This window comes from Nannobrachium achirus (assembly GCF_963921795.1).
Source record: "Nannobrachium achirus genome assembly, chromosome: 6".
Taxonomy (NCBI): Eukaryota; Metazoa; Chordata; class Actinopteri; order Myctophiformes; family Myctophidae; genus Nannobrachium; species Nannobrachium achirus.
Genome location: NC_137815.1, coordinates 26,847,095 through 26,870,866, shown reverse-complemented (window position 1 = coordinate 26,870,866; position 23,772 = coordinate 26,847,095). Strand labels below are relative to the sequence as shown.

At 42.4% G+C, this 23,772-nt stretch overlaps 1 protein-coding gene across 3 annotated transcripts in view; it reads right to left on the bottom strand.

The window, feature by feature from the left end:
- LOC308286264 (SLIT-ROBO Rho GTPase-activating protein 3-like) overlaps positions 1-23,772 on the bottom strand; it is a 112,092-nt gene that overhangs the window by 4,663 nt on the left and 83,657 nt on the right. Inside the window, exons 11-20 of one of the 3 annotated variants that reach the window (XM_080727248.1) lie at positions 23,406-23,433; positions 21,347-21,449; positions 18,025-18,085; positions 15,493-15,570; positions 14,019-14,153; positions 13,408-13,513; positions 10,268-10,492; positions 7,755-7,828; positions 6,346-6,526; positions 535-672 (exon numbers count right to left, since the gene is read on the bottom strand). In XM_080727248.1, coding sequence (XP_080583374.1) covers positions 535-672; positions 6,346-6,526; positions 7,755-7,828; positions 10,268-10,492; positions 13,408-13,513; positions 14,019-14,153; positions 15,493-15,570; positions 18,025-18,085; positions 21,347-21,449; positions 23,406-23,433 — 1,129 coding nt within the window. Of the gene's footprint in view, positions 1-534; positions 673-6,345; positions 6,527-7,754; positions 7,829-10,267; positions 10,493-13,407; positions 13,514-14,018; positions 14,154-15,492; positions 15,571-18,024; positions 18,086-20,302; positions 20,334-21,346; positions 21,450-23,405; positions 23,434-23,772 lie in introns of all 3 variants that reach the window. The other 2 variants (XM_080727246.1, XM_080727247.1) reach the window with 2 other exon arrangements.

Sequence of the window (23,772 nt, the reverse complement as noted above, 5' to 3'; positions counted from 1 at the left end):
CCAAAGTCGAATATTCGCTTATTTTAGTTTATTGTTTTCTCTTTGAAAAATATATAGTTTATAAAGCTTGGCTAAATAGGAAGTCATAATAATGAGTCGTCAATGCCCCTGGTGGATGAATTTGTTAATGCTCTATACGAGGGGTTCTCAAACCTTTTTAGGCCATGTCCCCCAAAATAAACATATTTGAACTGGGGACCCCCACCCTGACAAGCACTTGGAATTTTAGGTATTACATTTAATGTGACTCGGTTCCGCAGATAAATATTGTGAAAATAGCAGATCTACATGCTCACAACGCCTCGCAACGCAAGGCGTTGTGAGCATGTAGATCTGCTATTTTCACAATGTTCGCCTCTTGCTTACTTAATATTTGACAGTTTGGCCAGTCCTGTCAAATATTCGACTATTCGAATACTTTGAGGTTGAATAATTCGAATACTAAAAATCACTATTCGTGAATGCCCTAGGGTCCGCAGCTAAATACTTGACATGAAAAGGATGGTGAACCACTGGTGTGGAGTGTCAGTGTACCTGCCCAGTGCGGCTCCAAAGCGGTGCTCAGGAGTGTGGTGGTCATTCCTGGACGGGGCTCTGTCACCTTGGTACGCCCCCCCGCTGGGGGCCTCCGTGTCCCCTCTGTGAGGGACGCTGTCTGAGAACGCGTCGTCCCTGGAAAAAAACAACAGGGACCGGGTTAAAAAAAAACACTCTCAAACTGCCGTCCATTTTGAGCATGGGCATAGGCCAAAATCATCTAAAAAACACAATTATTTTTCAATTATCAATATGTTTTTTAAAGAATAACAAAGCGTCGTTGTCGGGTGGAAACCTCGTACCTCCTAGTTTCAAATGTGTCCGTTATTTCGCAAAGTAAAGCCCTGCTTCATCACACAAGGCCGTCGCAGATAAGTAGTGAAAACAGCAGATCTACAAGCACACAACGCCTCGCACCTGTGCTTGTAGATCGGCTGTTTTCACTAGTTTAAATTATTTTTTAAATGATAAATGCAAAAGGAACAGTTTTGGACATACAAGGTTTTCACCCGACAACGACGAAAGAATAATAATATTACAGTTCACTAAATACACAGAAACCCCACTCAAGCAACCACATGAGAAAGAAATGAAACGATAGGTAGATGAAATAAACAGAACTGTAGCGTTGCCATAATAACCTAATAAAAAACAGCAGATCTACAAACTCGCAACACGCCACGCCACGATGCGCTGTGAGCTTGTATATCGAACCATTTTCAATGTGCAACACCGACCATCGTACGACAAACTGGAAAGACGAGGCTTAAGCGCTTAAGATCTTGGTAAACCCGCCGTTGAAGCCCATTTAATGCCTTTTGTCCTCTGCATGTCGCTAAGAAAACACCCTCACAATCAAATCCCTGACAATCAATATGCAAATCATCATATGCAAATCGCGCCATTTGTGGGTCTAACCATCTGCAGCGCGAGCCTCCTCAACGATTTTTACAGGCAAAATAAACTACTTGGGCGCTGCTAGGGAGCCCACTTGTGATGCCAGACAATAGGTAGAGGATTACGTCAATGTCGACGTCGGGCACAAACCTTGTATGTCCAAAATCCGTAAAAAGAAATTCGAAAAAAAGGGAAACCCTTAGTTTCAATGGATCCAATGTAGTTATTATTTTGTCACAAGCTCTTGTTAATATTTTTATTAGTTAAATATTTATAAAACCTACACAGAGGCTTAATCACTTTTATACTTTTTAAAAAATATATTTTTGTGTCTTTTTCTGCCTTTATTTATAGTTTGATAGTGGAGATAGACAGGAAACAGGGAAAGAGAGATGGGGAGAGACGTGCAGATCGTCGGGAACGGGAATCAAACCCGCGATGCACTGTCAGGGTGCTTACAGTATGTGTCTTGGTGCCTGGACCGTCCACTGAACCACGGCTTCCCAGGCCATCACTTTTACTTTCTACTTTCTAAAAAAAAATAGCTGATCTTCAAGATCACAACACGTCGCATTGCGGCACATTGTCAGCTTGCAGATCGTCTATTTTCGGCATAGTGGGGCATTGAAATATGGGACATACAAGGATTCTGCCCGACGGCAACGATTAGCGGAAGATGCTCTCTCTTAATTAAGCTTTAATTGAGCCATCTGCCATGTGCTGAATTTAGATCCAGTAACAGCCAAGAGGGCAGGAAATAAAGGAATGGCTGGAGTGGAGAGTGACCTTACGGTTTGTCCTTTATGAGAGCTAGCCGGCTGATCCTTGAGGCTCTATTGAATATTGACTATGGCTAATTGCTAATTAGGAGTTTGGATTTGCTATTTGTCTCTGCCAATGGGTGGCAAGGGGAAAACGGGGCAACTAATACTAAGGACCAGTGGAGAAAGAAGTGCTCAGATGTTTTACTTACCCATTCAGAACGGGTACACATTATTGTGTATCATTATTTTATGCTTTAACTATTGAAAAATAGCAGATATACAAGCTCACAGCGCGGCACCGAGTGCCGCACTGCGAGCTTGTAGATCTGCTATTTTTGAAAAATCATGAAAATTAGAATTTTGACCCGATTCTATAAGTGTCTTTTGAAACGGATATTTATTTGGCCACGGACCCCCAACTCAAAATATTTAGTTCCAGGGACCAGCCAGAAGCAAAATTTGAGTTTCACACGTTCGCTTTGAAGATACATATATTTAATGATTTGCACACATTTTCATGACTTTTTCAAAAATAGCAGATCTACAAGCTCGCAGTGAGCTTGTAGATCTGCTATTTTTCACTGGTTAAAGCATTCAATAATTCTAGGCCTAAATGGGTTAAGATACAGTTGCAATACATCAATACACTGTAACAAGAAAATGTGGGGGGGAAAAAAGAAAAAAGAAATGTGAGAATCATTGACACGATGCTAGACAGCATCTTAAAACATAAAGCGTTGACAACATGACGGCTTAAACAACAACTGTAAGAATTAAAGTGTGCTATACCTGCTTATTTATTGCACATTGCTCCGTTGCAGTCAGATTTAGCATTAGAGTTCAGCAGCTCAATGGAGTCAGGGACAACAATAGTTTAAAGCGGTTTGATTTACACTTTGGCACCGGCTCTTATTCACAGAAGAGTGGATGTAGAGAGAGTCTGCTATGAGTTGTGTTGCTTATTTTCACGACTGCCTGTTTGCTCAGACTCTGTATCAGTGGTGGACAGAGTATATACATGTAATACTACAAGAATTCTGTACAAATTAAAGTACATTTTAAAAATGTTTGAAAATCTAAATGCAGATCGCCTATTTGAAATATAGCTTAAGTCGTCTCTTGGTCCCTTCCTAAAAATGTAGTGGAGTCAAAAGAAAAATATTTCTATTTAAAATATAGCAGAGTGAAATCAGCTTGCAAAAAACAACAAATATTCCAAAAATGTACTGGACTCAAGTAAATGTACTTAGTTACTGTCCATATGGGCTCATACTGTGCTGCCTTTCTTCCCTATTTTCCTCATTGCTAGCTTGCCTGCTTTTCAGTTGCACTGCCAAATTGCTAAACCATGCTGTAATTCTGTGTCTAATGATAGTCTCTAGGAATGCCTGCTAGAATGTCAGCAGGCCTCAATATTCATAGAAAGTAAAGACTCTGCAACAGCCTTTTGCACAGATTGTGTGTCCAGGCTGTCTAGGTGTGCACATTATTGCACCTAAATGTTTTGCCTTTTACTTAACACCTTGACGTCCGAAATAGAATGGTGGTTGGTAGATTAGCCGTGACATTTCTATTATTGTATTGTGATCTGAGACATAATATTATGTTTATAAACATGACCCCGCAGCCCCTCCATCTTGAACAGCGCCGCTGTTTTTTCTTTTTTTTTTCCCCCCAGGCCAGTAACTCACCATGATTTTCTCGATTTCCGTTGGGATAGAATGGGGGTTTTGGCCGATCGTCGATGTCCCCGTGCGTTTCGCGTGCGCGATCCTTTCACGTAAATGTCCCCGCAAATAGTCCATGTGTGACTGAAGAACAGAACTGAAAAGTTTCGCTAGCATAGCCCCAAGCATGGCTGCAGGAGGAGCTCGAGTGTGTAGACAGTAAACGGATGGGTGGAAGGTGCCTTGGAGAAGGAGAGGCGCTGACGTCACCTCTGCTTCATGCACGGTCTGCATGAGCTATCAGTGCACGAGTGGTGACTAGGGAAGGTTAGACGATCGCCGATTTTCGGATCAAAAGCTTTTATTCCGGTTTTAAAGACAAAGTCCGGGAATGTACGACGTGGCTGAGAGTCCCTGGGGGGATGTGCGATATAGTACGGTTTTAACATTAAGGGGCTCCCCTTGGCTTAGAAGGTGTTAAAGGGATACTTCACTTTCAAAAAAGCTTTTGGTAATTTTATCATCTAATCAGGCTTTTATGAATACCCTGAACAGTTTTTAATTAGCTTGATTGAATATTTAGATATTTGATGTAAATGTTACCAGGCCCTCCAGGCCCAGGGCCTCTCCCCACACACACCCATTGTAACTTCAAACTTCATTTTAACCATGACAGATTCATTTTAAAAACACCCATTATTTTTTTCTGGTGACTCATACCACCCTCCTAATATGTGAGCAGGCCGTGTTTTTTCGATAACTTTTTTCATTTATTTTTAATAATTATCTTTTTGTATTTCATTTTTTCCATTTTCCCAAATAATTATTAAAAATAAATTTAAAAAGTTATCGAATAAACACGGCCTGCTCACGTATTAGGAGGGTAGTATGAGTCACCAGAAAAAATAATGGGTGTTTTTGAAGCGGTGACTAGCCGCTTCCAATGTATGCTCATGTCTGTCCCATGCCTTGTCCTCACTCACTCACTCACTCACCAGTATGAACAGGATCTGCGCATGCGCGCGTGAGAGAGAGAGAGAGAGAGAGAGAGAGCCGAGAGAGCCAGACAGAGCAAGCGATGCTGATTTCTAAACCGAAAGTGAAACTTACAAACCGCACGGTGAAAACAGAGAGAGAGAGAGAGAGAGAGAGAGAGAGAGAGAGAGAGAGAGAGCACGTTGCGGTAAAAAAAAAAGAAAAAAAAAAAAAAACACACACACCAGTAAAAACGGGACTCATAAAATGTCCCTGGGACCCATCTGAATCAAAAACATAGATCTGGAACTGCTCTAATTCACCGCTTCAGTTCGAACCGAGGTTTGATTTTTAATGAATCTATCATGGTTAAAATGGAGTTTGAAGTTACAATGGGTGTGTATGTGGAGAGAGGCCCTTCCACTGCTCCCTGTTGAAAGTGGAATATCCCTTTAAGTTGTTTTTTTCCCCCGTCATACAACAGTGTCACACAAAAAATAGCAGAAATAGCAGATCTACAAGCCTTTGAGCTTGCACAGGCTATTTTTGCTAGTTTTGAATTTGAATACTGAAAAGTGATAAGACAGTTTTGGACAGGTATGAGGTTTCTACCGACAGCAAAAAACATAATTATTTCAGGACATGTGAATGAGCAGATATTACCTCAAACTAGGGCATTCACAAAATATTCGAATATCAAAGTCACTATTCGATGTTGTTCACCGAAGTTGAATATTCGCTTTTTCTTTTTTTTTTTTCTATTTAAAAAATATATACTTTATACTTGGCTAGATAGGAAGTCATGGCCTGCACACTGTGTGGTGATGCAGGTTAGATAAGCTTACAACTAGTTATCCTTTAATAGGCTAATGTAATCTCATAATGTACTGTAAACAGATTGCCTCAAGGCTATAATACACAATCAGATCCTTATTATTAGCTAGGAAAATGCTACGGTAAGTGCTATATGGGCTAAGGTGGAGTCTGAAGAGGTGAGTCTAGATTAAGGCGGAAGCTAGGGAGTGAGTCTGCAGTTCTAAATGCAATGGGGACTTCATTCCACAGGGGGCCAGGAGGGAGAAGAGTCTGGGACGAGTGGAGCGTTGTACAACAATGTACGGTGTGGTAAAGACCAGAGAATCTTAGAGAGGCAGGGGCTGACATTTTTAAAAGGGCCTTTTGGTCAAAATATCAAAAATGGCAGACCTCCCAAGCTCACAACGTGTCGCAGTTGAGAGCTTGGAGGTCGGCTGTTTTCGATACTTGATTTCTACACAGAGAGGGCAATTCTTTCAACATAAGATGCTGCATTCAAGTTCAGGACAGTTTGACAAGGCAATTCTCTTGAATGCCGCCTTCAGGTATGGCATGGAACTATGGCATTCACCATAGTAAAAACTGCACTCATGGGCTGGAGAGGGCACTTTTTACAGATAGATAAAAGGGCCCCCTTTGATGTCAATGTGTGCACGTGCCTGTTGGGTAAAGACTCATACTGTACTCACATGTCCTGGACGACGATGTACTGGTGTGGGATGAGGCCGTCCACTCCGTTGTGCCGGCCCTCCCACCAGTCCTCAGAGGCGCGCAGGTACAGCAGCAGGGACGCGCCCTTCTTGAAGGAAAGCTCTCTGGGACTGCGACCCACATAGTCAAATTTAGCTATGGCCTCGATCTGCTCCGGTTCTGGAATGACAGAAGAGTCGCCGGGTCTATGATGTTTCATCTGTTTATGATGTGACCACTGTCCGCTATACTGTACTGCTCTGTACTGTACTATAAAACTAAAATGTTCTTTATCTTACCAAGAAAGTAATCAGGGAAATAGAAAGGGACTTTTCTAAATGTATATGGCATGGCAAAAAACCAAGGTTGAGTATGAGGATACTACAACTACCTAAGGATAGGGGAGGTTTGGCACTGCCAAATGTATTATATTATAACTAGGCCTGCCACTGTCGTACTATTCATGAGTGGGTACATGATCTCCTTAATGGTGGGACAGAACCCCTTGAGAGCTGGGAATGTTCCCCATATGTCCTATTAGCAGAACTCACGGATATACAAAAAGTACACTTTAAATCTTCCGATAGCCCAATACTCTCCAATTCTGTCACACATTTTTGTGTAAACTCAATAAAAATTTTGATTGATTATTTATAAATAAATAAATAAAAAAAAAGGTTAAACCACTATATTGTGATAGTAATCATTGCTATTCTTTGAGACACACATACAGGTATTTTGGAGCTTGACCGAATCCGCCATTGCTTATCCGGGTGAAACAACGTACAGCTTTCACCTTTGGAATTGCATTACGAACGTACACATAGTTACATTTTATGGGTTTATTTTGTCATAATGCAACATAATGGTGCAGTATTGTAGTGCAGGCAAGTACAATGAAATAGAATTGCATGTAAAATCATATTCCTTTTTGAATTCCCACCTTTATATCTGATGTCAAATCCTTTTTTCAGGCTTTCCTCATAATATCTGAACAAGTAAAACTAAACTAAAACTAGTCAACTATTAAAATAAAATAAACACTATATCATGTAACTACTGTAACTACTGTAGAACCAAAATGAAATGAAAAACCAAACAGAAAAGCGATATAAAAACTCAAACTAATGAATATCTCAAAGCTAATATATCGTTACTGTCGGGCAGAAACCTCGTATCTCCAAGTTTCAAATGAGTATGTTTTTTCGTGAAGTAAAGCCCTGCCTCGCGGTGCGAGGCGTTGTGTGCTTGTAGATCGGCTGTTTTCACTAGTTTAGTTTAGTTCATTTTTTTTAAATGATAAAAACGAACGGTTTTGGACATACAAGGTTTCCACCCGACAACGGCGATATAATAACGTACTGTACTGTACTGTACTGTATGAGCACTAGAGACACTGACAGCTCACCTTCATCACTGGTGTTGGGTCCGGTACCATTGTCTACCTCGTCCAGGGCCCCAGCATCACTATGGGGACTCTCACTGGATGGAAAGATACAACAGAGAGTAAAGACTCATTCTACACCTCCCACCATGTTGTTTTAATCATGAGAAGAAAAACAAATATCTCTGTTCAATAAAATCCCTTAACTAGCTTTACACAGGACCTTTAACTATGCTCTATAAATGCCCACATTTAGTATTCCATATCCTATGAATTATGGATTATGTTTGATGCTCCAGAACATTGGGTAATGCCAGAGGGAAAAAATAGCAGTCAGTTCCTCGTCAGCACTAGGCACGGTGGGGTCGGGTTAGGGGGGAGCACTTGTCAGTGTCCCTGCATCAGTGGCGTGAGTTCAGATAAAGCTAAGGTATGGCAACATGACTGGTGTCTTGCACGCGCGCCTTCACGCGCGTGCATGACACCAGTCATGTTGCCATACCTTAGCAACAGGCATGATACATTTATTCTAAGAAGTACATTCTATTTGTCCCTGTTTCTATGGTTTCTTGGGCTGGATATGGCAGCCTGGAACGGTTGTTCAAGTGCAGCTAAACTTGCATGTTAGTAAATGTGCCACAATTAACAACAATGCATTGCACCTGTGCAGCTGACCTGCGGAACCTGGGAATATACCATTTTGTCAAGATGGGGAGAATACATATATAGACAATTATATAGAATATAATTGTAACCTTGTTAAAGTGACCATTTTGTAAAATGTTGCATTTGTGGTTATTTTACTGTAATTTAACAACATAATAACCAGAACAGATGGACAAAGAGACATTTGTGGATTTATATTTAAAAGTAACTTTTATTTCCCCCCCTGGACCCAGGGTATGGCAGCTGCATACCCAATTGACACCCCTGCCCTGCATACCTCCCTATAGCAATTGAAACCATTAAAAACATAGTTTTACTTAAAGCTGTGATGTCATGCCCAGAATAAAAGAAAGAAAGAAAAAGATGGGTACTGCCGGACCGAATTGCGTGTCCTGCGACAAACCAGAGTGTTGTGAGTGCTGGTCTGAAAAGCTGGTTTTGGTTGTGTACATGTTGAATTGAGTACCATGGACCGCAGTGGAAACAAGCCCCAGGGTACTTTTGTATTATCCTTTTAGCATAACAACCTTTGACTGTACTACTGTACTACTTGTGCTGTTAACAAACAGTACAAAAGTATTAAATCAATTTAAAAAAGGAGAGAATTCATAGGGGTGGAAAACTAGCATCCGGCCCCAGTCCAGCCCACGGGATGATTTAGGGAAGAGGAGAAAGTTATTCACAACCATTTATTATGTATTATCTCACGCTGCTCTCTCCCTTTACCGCTGTCTGTTATGTCTGGCTGCTTGCTGTGCGTACTTAAGAATGCCAAAAAATATTGAATGACAGTAGTTAACCACCCCACTGTGCCAACAGTCTGTCCAATGCAATAATTATTAGCATTTGTTACCTGAGATAAAATAAATATGTCAAAATATCACGGTTGAAAAGTGAGTTTCAAAATTGTTTACAACAGGGGGTCTGGGACCCTTAGGGGGTCCTCAGAGTTACTACAGGAGGTCTTCCAAATCTTTGTGTGATAGAAACTTTTTTCCCTCCTTTTTTATATTGACCACTTGAACCCTAGCGTCCATATTCGGAGAACATTGCCCCGACTACCTAGGCATTTGGTCGTGGACTTCCGGGGTTAGGAAAAAGTCCCGGCAACAGTGTTGCCAAGTCCACTTATTTGCCTCAACTTTTGGCTTGTTTTTCGAGGTGAGACTTGGCTCATTTCTCTCGAAAGAGTTGGCTTGTTTGTGGAGTTGTGTTGGCTTATTTCTCTCAAAAGAATTTGGCAACCCTGCTCAACAGTAAAGGATTATGATGTTAGGTTAGCCGGGCCGGTAGACACTGATGCAAGCAGAAAGTGCTAAGATATAAGATCATGACTGTGTAAACAATGTCAAACAAGTCTATGAAACTTTCCATGAAATCTATGAAAATCTGCAATGTTTGGGCGTCCCTGATGCGTCTCTCTCTCTCTCTCTCAGTCAAGGGTCACCCTTGGTTTGAATCAGGGCATTCACGAATAGTGATTTTTAGTATTCGAATTATTCAACCTCCAAGTATTCTAATTGTCGAATATTCGACAGGACTCGCCAAACTGTCAAATATTAAGTAAGCAAGAGGCAAACATTGTGAAAATAGCCGATCTACATGCTCACAACGCCTCGCAAGATCTGCTATTTTCGCAATATTTATCTGCGGAACCGAGTCACATTAAATGTAATACCTACAATTCCAAGTGCTAGTCCCCAGTTCAAATATGTTTATTTTGGGGGTCACAGCCTAAAAAGGTTTGAGAACCCCTGGTATAGAGCATTAACAAATTCATCCACCAGGGATATTGACAACTCACCCTAGTTTGAATAACATGTAAGACCCCTGCCCTATAAAATAAACACATGGACTAAACCAACACTCACCAGTACTCCTCCCCGGCCATACACTTCTCATACACGGGGCCGTCCAGCTCGCGCAGGCTGGGGAAGATGACCTCGTGGTGGATGATGATGGTCTTGATGATCTCGTTGACGTGCGCCTGGCACAACACAGGGTCCTGGCCGTCGGGGATGGGCATCAGGGTGGGCCCGAAGCAGATGGCCAGGTTGTAGGGGTCCATCATGTTCTCGTCACTGTACTGAGACAGACTGAGGATAGACACAGACAGGGGTAGGAAAAGTACCCACATGTTTTACTTAAAGCTGTGATGTCATGCCCCGAATATTGACATTATGATACAGTAGGTCAGGGGTTTTCAAAGTGGGTGAAGGGGCACCCTGGGGTGCCGCGACAGCAGTCCAGGGGTGCCGCGAGATAATTTGATAATATTTGGAATTTATTTGGACACATGAAAAAATATTTAGTATCATTTTAAACTTGAAGTACAAAGTTATTTTCAGTCAGTTCTAACCAAAATGGCTATTATCTCAACGTTTTCCTCGCAATATAATCACTAAAATATCATTATGGTCAGGCAGAAAGCCTTTGTTGCACAAAACTAGTGAAAACAGCCGATCTACAAGCTCACAACGCCTCGCAATGCGAGGCGTTGTGTGCTTGTAGATCTGCTGTTTTCACTAGTTTAGCACATTTTATAGATGATAGATACAAAACGAACGGTTTTGGACATACAAGGTTTCTGCCCGACCACGACGATATGCTATAGGCTAAATATAAGGTGCTGGGAGTGAAAATTACAATGTAGGGGTGCCTCGGATTAAAACAAATTTTTATGGGGTGCCCTGAGACAAAAAAGTTTGGGAACCCCTGCAGTAGGTTACATGGTTTTTCTACAAACAGTCTGAAAACGGGGCAGGGCCATATTGATTGCGTAGTTGCGACCGTTAGGTTGCAGTTTAGTATCAAAACCTCCACCGGCCGGCCGTCCGTCCGTCCGTCGGTCACACGTCACACCTTTGCCCTGCTCATATCTCCGCATCAGTATGACATCACACTGCTGACATCAGTATGACATCACACCGTACACAAATGACCCTTATATAAGACCGGCAAGAAACAGTGGTCTAAAACAGTGGTTGCTATGGTAACCAGTTGGTTGCTAAGGTAAAAAATATGTTTGCTATGTTAAACAGTTGGTTGCTAGGGTAAACAGTTGGTTGCTAGGGTAAGAAAACATGGTTGCTATCCTTATATACAATTTAGAAGTTAGCCACTCCCTGAGAAGTTAATCACGCCCCGTGTACTGTATCCCGCTGCTACACTGCAGCTATGTTAGCACAGACCCACGGCCCAATTCCCAAAACCATTTAACCAACAGCACAATCATACCTCTCGCTTTTGGACCGTCGCTATTTATTGTCTCTTTATGCATTCTTTTACCTTCTTTGCCCCGCTTTTCTGCCTCAGCCGCGAACGGTGCTACGTCACATATCATTCTTCCTGAAAGGTCTGTCCTTCTTCCTGAGACGACAATCACTTATCCTTTACAGTCTCTCCTTCTTCCGTGTCTCTCAAGTAAACGTCCCTGACGTATGCGGATGCGACGTGCCTTTGCGCAAGTGGAACCTATACTTCTCTGCCGGAGCCGCCGCTACGTCACTGACTCCACCTTTGCCTTCAGAACCCATGTCGCCTCTCGCGACCGAGTTTTTCCCGGTGAACCTAAGCGCAACGGTGGGGGCTTGGGAGTGTGGGGAACATGCACCACTGACTACTATTGCTGATGATGGAGAGCTTATATAGCTTAGCCTTTGTATTGAAAATGAGAGGCACTCTTGCCGATTTATTAACTCATACCCTGCCAAGCCCGAGGAACCCAAGAATTTCCCGATGTCCCACCCTGCCACGCCCGAGGAACCCGAGAATGGCCGCCATTTTGAAAAAAAAAAAAAAAAAAAATTCAAAATTTTTTTTGGACCCCAAAAACGTTAGTAGGCATGATAGCGATCGCGAAATCGCATGTTTAACCCCCATAGCAACCCCATCTTTCAAGCATGGCAGCCATTTTTGTTTACATTATAGGAAAACATAGTGGCTGTTAACTCATGAATGCCTGAACGGATTTCCATTCTGATTTTTTTGTTTGAAAGCTGTGAGCAATGTGGACACACGTGGTGCATGATCTAGGCATGGGTGTGCATTATCCGTGCACTACTGATTACATGGAAGTCTATGGAGACTCATGGCAGGATTGGAGTACGAAGGTATTGTTAAATGGCAGCAGATGAGTTAAGAGTCGAGACTCGTCGCCAATTGCAAGATATTTAAAAGTTATTTGGGGCCATGATGATGATGATATCCTTTTCTTCCCACAACTAGACTAAGGATTTATGTGCGAACACTAGGATTCGCCCGCCAAAGGCGGGCGATATTCTAGTGGTAAACAATTGGTTGCTAGGGTAAACAGTTGGTTGCTAGGGGAAAAAAAACATGGTTGCTGTGGTAAACAGTTGGTTGCTAGGGTAAACAGTTGGTTGCTAAGGTAAAAAAACATGGTTGCTATGGTAAACAGTTGGTTGCTAGGGTAAACAGTTGGTTGCTGAGTCGAGATCCTGCTTGCATCTAATCTGTCGGTAGATAATGCCGGTTTTATATAAGGGTCATTTGTGTACGGTGTGATGTCATACTGATGTCAGCAGTGTGATGTCATACTGATGTCAGCAGCTATGTCTCTATATATGGAGTTATATGTTGTTCGTGTCCAAATATGGGGCTTGTGAGGTCAGACTTAGTGAGATTCGTCGGTTATATTTGTGGAGATAAGCGCTTATCTCCCGATTAGGGAGTCTTACTGGTAGTGTATCACTCTGGGTGCTTCCAGTGGAGTAGACAGCAGGACATAGCCGATAAAAATGTCCACGGGAGGAGAACAAGTTAGACCTTGGATACAAATTTCTGATAGCTTGTTTGCAAAAGACTTGTACATTTTTTGTGGTAAATATGCCATGAAGTTTATAATTTAAAATGTTGTTATCAAAATTCGCATCTTCACTGCGGTCAGCTTTCTGTGGCGCAAATTCAGAATATTCAGAATACAAGCATGTGCAAATTGTGGGAGTTAACAGTTTGGGCACGAGACTAGGTGTGATGGGACAGGACTTACTGGTTGAGGAATGCAAACAGGTAGCGCATGACAATGATCACAGGTCTCTGTAGAGACACCACGGTCTGCTGAATGTGATGAGCTCTCTCTGCTCCAGACTCCAGCTCTGACACAAAGAGAAAGACAGAGGATGTCAGACAAGGTTTCCACCTGACAACAACAATATATAGAGAGAGACAGAGAGAGAGAGAGTGACAGAGAGAGAGAGAGACAGAGAGAGAGATGATGTAAAGCTATGTAAAGGCCTGTGCACATGACGCCGTTTTCACGAGAAAAGGCGTTGTGAGCTTGTAGATCAGCTATTTTCGGCAAAGAGGTTTGGTGAATATTGGAAAAAGAGCAGACCAAGTACAGAGTGAAAGGTCAACGTTATCAAACATCCGACAACACAAATTGAATCAAAATACACTGATGTTTTTACTGTCAAACAATGAAACTATATGGAATATATGAAAAAGTTGTGAGGGTCCCTGCTTCATCTCTCTCTCTCTCAACTGAGGGGTCCTCGGCATGAAAAGGTTGAAGACCCCTGCTCTAGAGACCGTTCATAGGCAGTGTCAGTGCAGAGTGTGTGTGATGCTAGAAGCCTGCAAGGCTGCATGATGACTCACTGGTGGTGGAGAGGAGGTCAAGGAAGCACTCTTTAGGGAACATGGGGTTCTCCAGACCCCTGAAGTAGAGCTTGAGGACCCCGGCCACGGAGTTGATGTCATGATCACTCTGATCATCCACCAGCGGGTCTTCTCCTATAGGCACAAACGCACACGCACACACAAAACGAATGCCATTTATTTTAATTGACATTTTATAACTAGAAGCCTAAATCCAAAGAAAACAGCAGGTCTACAAGTCCAAAACTCGGTGCACAACACCAGCACGCAACTAAGTGTAAATCATTAATTCGAGTAAATGTTTAATACTAAACCTAACCGCACGCAAGCACGCACGCACGCACGCACGCACGCACGCACGCACGCACGCACGCACGCACGCACGCACGCACGCACGCACGCACGCACGCACGCACGCACGCACACACACACACACACACACACACACACACACACACACACACACACACACACACACACACACACACACACACACAGCTGCACACATTAAGCCCCCATCGGCAGCCACATTCCGTGCTTGTCATTTTGTGTACCACTCCTGGGCCTTCATTTCTGTCAGGTTTTCAAAATGCACACTAAACGGACGGATAATCGATTTAACATATTTACAATTGTACTGTACACTGAGAGCACAGTATGTTTGTATAACCAACTGGTTTACTATTTTAAATCTAGCATCCCTATATTGGACAATCTACAGTACATCGCATTGTGTCACAATTCTACCAATGGGATTGTGTTGCATTGCACACAATAGAGATGTTCCGGTATCGTTTATCTCCTTTATGATTGATAACGATTCAATATCCAAGCTTGCATATTGGTTGATACCAGTGTTAATTTAATTAAAAATAAAACAGAAGGAAAACAGAAAAAAGGAAGAAAAATGAACTTTTTATAGTAAATAATACAGTCCACTTTTGGATGGGGGAAACAAAACTTTGAAGGAGTTTGTTTGTTTTGATTTGGACAGACATGGAGATTGAGAAATTAGTAATACAAAAACGCACACAAGAATGTATACATTTACAGTGCTTTTTACAGCAATTATTTTGCCCCTTTGTTTCTGCAGCCTCTAATTATACGTATATACCCCAATTTAGCTCAGTGTGGTAATAAACTATCATCACGTGATAAACGTCATGATGTCGGATCCGTGCCTAGACTTGCGTAGTTGCCGGCAATCGATTCCGCATTTTAGGCACTACTATATCTACCGGAGGCATTTCCGATAGTGGTATTGGTGTCGGAACACAACTCTATGCATCGCGCGGCTAAAATATCACCCGCGTCTAGTATAGCTGCTATACCACTGCGCCACATGCGAGCAAACGTTCTCTTTGACATGCACTTAGGAGACCTGGGGGAGAGTGTGTGTGGCTTAGGAAGGCAGACGAAACACAATTTAAAAGCAATCAGGAGGGGGAGATGACCCTGTGCAAGCGGGACCAACCTCTTTCAAATGAATTTTTAATGTCGTTGACTTCGACCTGGGAGCCCGGAACTCGGAAGATACCCTGCTGCTGCAGACCTGTAAGGAGAGACGTATGCATTAGCATAACATGGACCACATCATATCTATCATACATGATAAATATCATTGCAAAAAAAAGTTAGACCAAGGCACTCTTGAGGGACAGTTAAAAAGCCTTTATTTTAGGGCTAATGCATGGCAAGAATAAGAAATTCACCTACGCGTTGCGCCACATAATGCCTTCTTCAGGGTGACTGGTGACTTCAGTCACCCTGAAGAAGGCTTCATGTGCCGCAACGCGTAGGTGAATTTCTTATTCTTGCCATGCATTAGCCCTAAAATAAAGGCTTTTTAACTGTCCCTCAAGAGTGCCTTGGTCTAACTTTTTTTGCATCAATTTTGTCACCTGACTACCAAAGAGCACCTTTCCTGGGAGATTGTTACTCTACAGTCAAACAGATGCACTCCTTACTCTCTGTTTTCTACATGATAAATATCATTATCGTCGCTGTCGGGTGGAAACCTTGTATATATGTCAAAAACATAGCTTTTTTTTTATTTTAAATACAATTTTAAAATAGTGAAAATAGGCAACCTAGAAACAAAACAAAGACGTAAAAAGTTGAAATATGGAGATATGGGGTTTCTGTCACACCAATGATATTTATTAGCCTATACATTCAGAAGTATGTGAACAGTCACACATGCTGTACACACAAATCATTGCCATCAGGCCAAAACGTTGTATCTCTATTTTTAGACGCTCACGACTGCTCTCATCTCATCAAGAGTGTTGCTCTTGTATGAGCTTGCACATACCGCTAGTCTAGTGTAGCTACTTTTGAAACACTTAGAAAGTGAAAGTGGTTAACTCATTTAGACCTGAGGCCAACTCTAAAAACACTTCTGAAAAAAAGAGGTACTGTATGTTGCTATACTGTACACAGCAACAACCAGTGTTGGGTGTAACAGTGTTAAAATGAACAGCTTTACCGTTACGGAATATGTTTCTGAGTAACGGAGTAACCTAACAATTTAGTTTTGCAATTTAGTAGTTTTCGTTATAGTCACCTTTTCCAAAAAATAACGGTGTTATTTGGTGCATTTAAGACCTATATTTCCCTGTTCCTGAAAAATAATCCATCTGACACATTTGCGCTGTTTCCTAAATTAGTCAGCTTGTCTGCGTCACTGTCAGCGGAGACATGCATGCACGCCACGGTCCCACTCAACTCCCGGTGTTACACGAAAATCGGTGACCGACTCTCTTCTTGGTCTAATCTACATTATTCGATGGGTCACTGCTTTTGGTGTCACACAGGAGTGACGGTGTGTGCCATATGGTCTTGTTTACAAGACCGTGACTCATGGCAGAGATTGAGAGAAGACGAGTTTGCCTTTTAGTATGGGCTATTTTGGGATTTATTGGTGAAAGGAAGGAGGAGATCAACGTCAATGCCAATTAGCCATGGTGAATGAAGCCCAGGACAGCTCCACAACACTAGGTAGGCTGCACTTTTATGTTCGGGGACATGCTGGGCCCCTGATTCAGCCCGGGAAAAGAGTTGGAGAGGCCCTCATTGCGCGCTATAGAGAGAGATCTCTCTCTATAGCGCTGCTGCTACTCAAAGATTTGTGACAAAGTGACAAGCCAGTGGGCCAATTACATGAGTTATATTTTGTCGTTGTCGGGTGTAAACCTTGTATGTCCAAAACCGTTTGTTTTGTATTTATCATTTTAAAAATGTTTTAAACTAGTGAAAACAGCCGATCTACAAGCACACAACGCTGTTTTCACTTTTCACTTTTCACTACTTTTGTGCGACGGCCTTGTATGAAGCAGGGCTTTGCTTTGCGAAAAAATTTACAAATTTGAAACTTGGAGACACAAGGTTTCTGCCCGACATTTTTTTCCTAATGGCCGGCCATTCGAGAGTTGTCCCGCTTTTCCCAATGGCCAGCACGTCCTTGTTTATGTTTACCAAACTTCCTCGCAGGTGGGTTTTAATTGTTGGTAACGGAAAAGTAAAATAACTAGTTACTTTTCTCAGTGGGTAACGCAGTAACGTAACAGATTACTTTTTAATGGCAATAGCATTGTGACTTAACAAGTTACTTTGAAAAGTAACGATACCCAACACTGGCAACAACAACATTAAAAGGTGGTACCAGGATTGAAAGGTATAGTTACGTAAAGGGATTCCTGGTCTAACTCGTTTAAAGGAGCTACAGTCAACTTTTTCTTGAAAAACAGATGCTAAAATAAAAATAATGTTTCGAAAATATTTTATAAAAAAATAAGCTTCATATATGTGTTTCTATTCAAAAATGACCACAAAAAGCATAAAATAATGATAAAATAAGCATTATCAGACCGACACTTTGTTTACATTAATCTAGTCTATAGACTAGGATGTAAACAAAGTGTCGGCCCTACAATGAAAAAGTTGACTATAGCTCCTTTAAGTGTGGCAATCAATCAATCAATCAATCAATCAACCAGGAACATACCGTAGAGATTGATGTATCGAATGCAGCTCTCAACCACCACCGGTATGGCCTGTCCCGAGTCCTGTCACACACACACACACACACACACACACACACACACACACACACACACACACACACACACACACACACACACACACAGTCCAGTGAGATCACGCACAAAACCATGGTCAACAAGTCCACCACAACACAGCGGTTCCCAACCTTGTCTGGAACAGGACCCACGGAAATCTGGGCCCAACCGTCTGACCACATTAATCGATTGTGTTTCCCGCTTTGATCAACGGAACTAACACAGTATAGTTCCTATTCATCTACAGATACACAAAATAAAACATAAAATTCAAGGTAAAAATATATATTTATAACACAATATTTTTGACATTAATGTTATGTTATCATTACAATTATTACAATTAAAAGTGTTTTGCCAATTATTTGTGGGCCCACTTGCGATATCCTCGCGGCCCGCAAGTGGGCCTCTTCCCGCAGGTTGGGAATCCCTGTCATATAATACATTCACACAGGGTTCTATTTGCTGAGGGGATGGGCAGGAATCCATGATTAGCTGCTTTTGATACCCCCACCCCCCTCTGCATTAATTTCCTATAGCCGGTGGGGATGCAATGTATCCCTATCCATGCACTTGCTTTTGGGAAATAATATCACAAATTACAATGTAATAATGTATTTAATATATGTATGCTACCCACATTTAACCCTAGTTAAACCCCTATTTATTTGGTGTACATGTTCAAAATGTGCCACATTTTTGGCAGTGGATTTCAAAGATAAAAAGCAAAAAATAGCACAAACGGTAGCTCTACAAGCTCACAACGTGATCACATTGTGATACATTGTGAGCTTGTAGATTGACTATTTTTGCTAATTGTCATACAAAGGAGTATACAGTGTTGGGCTTAAATGTTTAAGAAAAAAACATCCCCTCTCTTTTTACAAATTGAACCCTGCACGAATTGAAACTCATACACTAAACAACAAACGGTCATGCTAGCAAAGAGTGAACACGAGACTTTAGTGCAAAGGCCGTCAACATGGCAAACAGACCTAATGGGGTGGTGAGGAGAATCTTGTTAATCATTCACAGAATGAAGTGAGCAAGAAGCAAACCAGTACAATTGTTATCACCATCACACAACAGAAACACCAAAGGCGCACAAAGGTGGTGGGTTAAATGTTGGGTTAGTGTAATTGGCTCTATGAACAGCAGCCATATTGTACATCAAAGGTGTTACCAATAATACTAATGAAGGCTCTGTTCCATTCTGGTCAAACGGAGTCAGCGTGCTGATATTGTGCGTGCATGGCTCACTGGAAGCACTCTGCTACACCAGTGTGTAGGGCATTCACAGATAGTGATTTTTAGTATTCGAATTATTCGACCTCAAAGTATTCGAATAGTCGAATATTCGACAGGACTGGCCAAACTGTCAAATATTAAGTAAGCAAGAGGCGAACATTGTGAAAATAGCCGATCTACATGCTCACAACGCCTCGCAACGCAATAGCAGATGTAGATCTGCTATTTTCACAATATTTATCTGCGGAACCGAGTCACATTAAATGTAATACGTACTATTCATGGGTTGCATTTGTAGTCCTAAACCGGCCATATTGAGGACCAACACAGGTGTTCAATTTGTCTGATTGGCATAGAACCAATGTTCTACGTTAATCAAAACACCTGTGTTGGTCCTCAAAATGGCTGGTGTAGGACTACAAATACAACCCATGAATTCCAAGTGCTTGTCAGGGTGTGGGTCCCCAGTTAAAATGTGTTTATTTTGGGGGTAACGGCCTAAAAAGGTTTTTAGTACACGGCCCGGTTTCAGACAAGGTTCAGGGAACCTTTTTTAGGTCCTGCTCTTGATGTAGTACTAAACTAGTACTAAACTAGGTCCCGGAACTTCACGGGTTCTTGAAAGTTCTTGGTTCTGGAAAGTTCTGGTTCTAGTTCTGGTTCGGCCCTGTACTGGAGAAGGAGCTTTTGTGTCCTCGATGGGGTTCCACATGGCCCCTTATGGGTCTGTCACTCTTGAGAGTGTACACATGTATTCTCAGAGTTATGGTGGTCCTTGAAATCAAAACGTTTGAGAACCACCGTGCTACACTAAATGGAACAGTCTTAATCAGAATCATTGGTAACACCTGTGAAGGAAGTAAGGCAGGGGAACAATATGGCTGCTGTGCATAGAGCCAATACAATGCATCATCATGATTCCCACCCAACCCTCCCCCTCTCTAAATGGCAGAGTACCTGACTTCTGGCACGGATATTCCGACGTCCCCTGGGGCAGAGAAGAGCAGCGAGGACACAGACAGGACAGGACAGGACAGGACAGGACAGGACAGGACAGAAAAGAACCAGAACAGGTTAGTGACAGAGACAGAGACAGACCTTTGAGGGAGAGAAAAAAGGGGGGACTACTGCCTTGGGAGCAGAGCCGAAAGCCCTGGTGTCTCTACGGTGAGACGTGAGATTAATGACATGGCCGCCGGACCTCACTGCGATCAGCTCCTTTTGAAGATCCTGGTCTAGTGAGCATGTGCTCCCGAAAACCAAGGGGGCATCATAGTGGTATAGGGTCTTGCCCATGACCTCTGAAATCTCAAGAATCCTACAAGTTTCTTCAAATACATCTTGGTGTACTTCTTTTTGGTATGTTCACGTTTTACTGTCGCTCGTAGCGACTGGTCAGGTGACTAGTCCATTCGATTCAGCGTTCATGTAAGGGAGTAATAACAATGCGGCACCCGATATTCGTCCAGGACGAATTCCAGGCCTAGACCAGATCACACTACAGTAGGCGATTCTGATTTCGGGCCGGGTAGGGCCTCGGGCCGGCCCAGTTAGGGCCCAGTTAGGGCCTGGCCTTAATTTTCAGGCCCATTGAGAACTCTAGTAGAAAGGCTGGTGAGCGCTGGCGTCGCTCCAAAGTAGCCTAACGGCATGTCACAGGATCGAGTCCCCGAACCCACTCCCCGTCTCTCTCCCTATTTCCTGTGAACCTACAATCCTATAAATAAATGCATAAAAAAAAGCCCAAAAATTAATATATTTTTTTCTTTCATGTTATAATGATGGATGAAGAGCTCCTTTAAATGTTAAAATTCCAGGTTGCACCCTCCAAGGCTTGTCAAGGTGACTGACTGCTCAAACAAGGCAATACAAGGAAGGAGAAAGTCAGTGCACAAGTGAGTGAGGCCAAAGCCAGAGAAACACCCCACCACCAGGGAGCGCTATAGCGAGACACAGCGGCGCTCATACAGAGAGAGACACAAGAACTGCACTGGAATATACCTGGATGAAGGTCTCCATATTGCCGTTAAACAGCTTACGGTTAAACACGGAGCGGGGTCTAGCCTTCCTCATTCTCTGGGGTTTAGGGGGCAGGGTGGGGGGCCTGCTGGGGACAGTGGTGGTGGTGGGGGGGAAGGGGAGGGGAGGGGAGGGGAGGGGAGGGGGCATGGTTCACACAATGGTCACCACAAGAGAATGACTGGCCGAAATGAATTCCATAGAACAGTGTTTCTCAAACTTTCAAATTTCAATGTCTACCCTTAACGCTGACAGCAGACAAATGGAACCAAATGGACCCTTACGGGTCCATTTGGTTCCATTTGTGCGCTGTCAGAGTTACATACTTGTATGGGTCAATTTTGAACGCCCTAAAGGAACCAACAGAGTCCCTGGAATCCACTTTGAGAAACACTGCCATAGAACTCAATTCAACTTCCCATTTTTATCATACAGTGAGATCTATGCATGTATCTTCATGGGCTGCGGACCCCCATTTGAAAACGTGTTGTGTTAGGGACACGCATTAAGAGCCATCGTTTTGCCAACAGTTTCTGAAAATAGCCAATCTACGAGCTTGTAGATCGACTACATGTAAATACCTACGTTAAATTATCATTTAAAATCTTGTGCTTTCCAATGATTTCAGGGGGCCCACTTGCAATGAGGTTGAGAATCACAGGTTTAAACCGTCCCCCTTATTTTCCTGGAGACCCCTTTATTGGAACCCCATGAAAGACCCCATGGGGGGCCGCAGACCCCACGTTGAAGAGCAGAGCCATGGCAGAACATTTCAGAGTCTGCAGTGCTCTCTGGTGACTCCGGGGACTTATAAAAGTACATCAGTTAATAAAAACTTAATTACAGCAACCGAGCATGATGATGAATTATACCTCAGATCTAGCGGGATAAAATGCTAATAACTGCGAGGTAATTTGTCAAAAGACGAAAGACAATTACTGCGCACTAATGGCTAATTTATGCTTCGTGGTGCAACGTGGTTGGTCATGCCGTTCGATGATGAAGCATAAATTACAATGAGTTCTATTGCCTGAACCAATTCCGGTGCAGTGGTCTGCCCTACAAGTCCAAGGGCAGTAATGATGCAAAGAATAAAACCGATAAAAAAAAGCCCTTTGCTTAAAGGTCCAGGTCTATAATGCATTATAATCGCATTCATCATGCATTATAATTGATAAAGCACTTAAAAGTCTTGATAACACGCATTATAAAATGCATAACAACTTATAACAGCTTATGACCGCTTCCGTTTCCGTTTCCTCAATGTACTTGGAATTGTACAGTAGGCATTACATTTAGTTTGACTCCGTTCCACAGATAACTATTGTGAAAATAGCCGAAATACAAGCTCACAACGCCTCGCTTGTGAGCTTGTAGATTGTCTATTTTCACAATGTTTGCCTCTTTCTTGTGTAATATTTGACAACTTTTTTTGGAATTTGGAATTGGAAAAGGTCTTAAAAAGCCATTAAATTAACTTTAGAAATGTGCAGATAGCCTGTATACACTTACACTGTACGACAACGTTGGTTTGTTTAATGTTGATTGAGAAAATAATGTTGCACATTAAAGGAGTAGTTCACCCCCCAAAATGACTTTTTTTCTATTGATTACTCATGCCATGGAGACTAGAGTTCAATAATATTTTTTGGTTTTTGTCACATTCCTAAGACAAAAACTTTATTCGAGTAAATTTACCCCCATTGATTCCGGATGGGGACCCGTTTCGAAACGGGTCCCCATCCGGAACGAATGGGGGTACATTTATTGTTATCACATTTTTGTCTTAGGAATGCGACAAAAAACCTAAAAATATTATTGAACTCTAGTCTCCATGGCATGAGTAATCAATAGGAGAAAAAAAAATCATTTTGGGGGTGAACTACTAATCATCTGGTAACCCCCCCAAAATAATCATTTTGGGAACCACTGCCCTAATTCACATGCAGTCTTCTACCACTTTCAGGACACAGGAGGGATTTAACGCACCGCGGATCCCTTTTATAAAAACCCCCCCTGTCCCCCCTACTGAACATCTTACCTTGTTGTTCCATATTCAGCCCTTTCTCCTGAAAGAAAGACAGGAGAAAAGAGAAGAAATGAGTCAACGCGAGTGGGACGGGCCCAACAGAGTGGGACGGGGCCAACAGAGTGGGACGGGCCCAACAGTCAGTGGAGGAACATAACGTCGTTGTCGGGTGGAAACCGCGTATGTCCAAAACAGTTTGTTTTGTATTCATCATTTTGAAAATGATTTGAACCAGTGAAAACAGCCGATCTACAAGCACACAACGCCTCGCGCCGCGAGGCGTTGTGTGCTTGTAGATCTGCTGTTTTCACTACTTTTGTGCGGCAGCCTTGTGTGATGAAGCAGGGCTTTACTTTGCGAGAAAAAAAAAATCTAATTT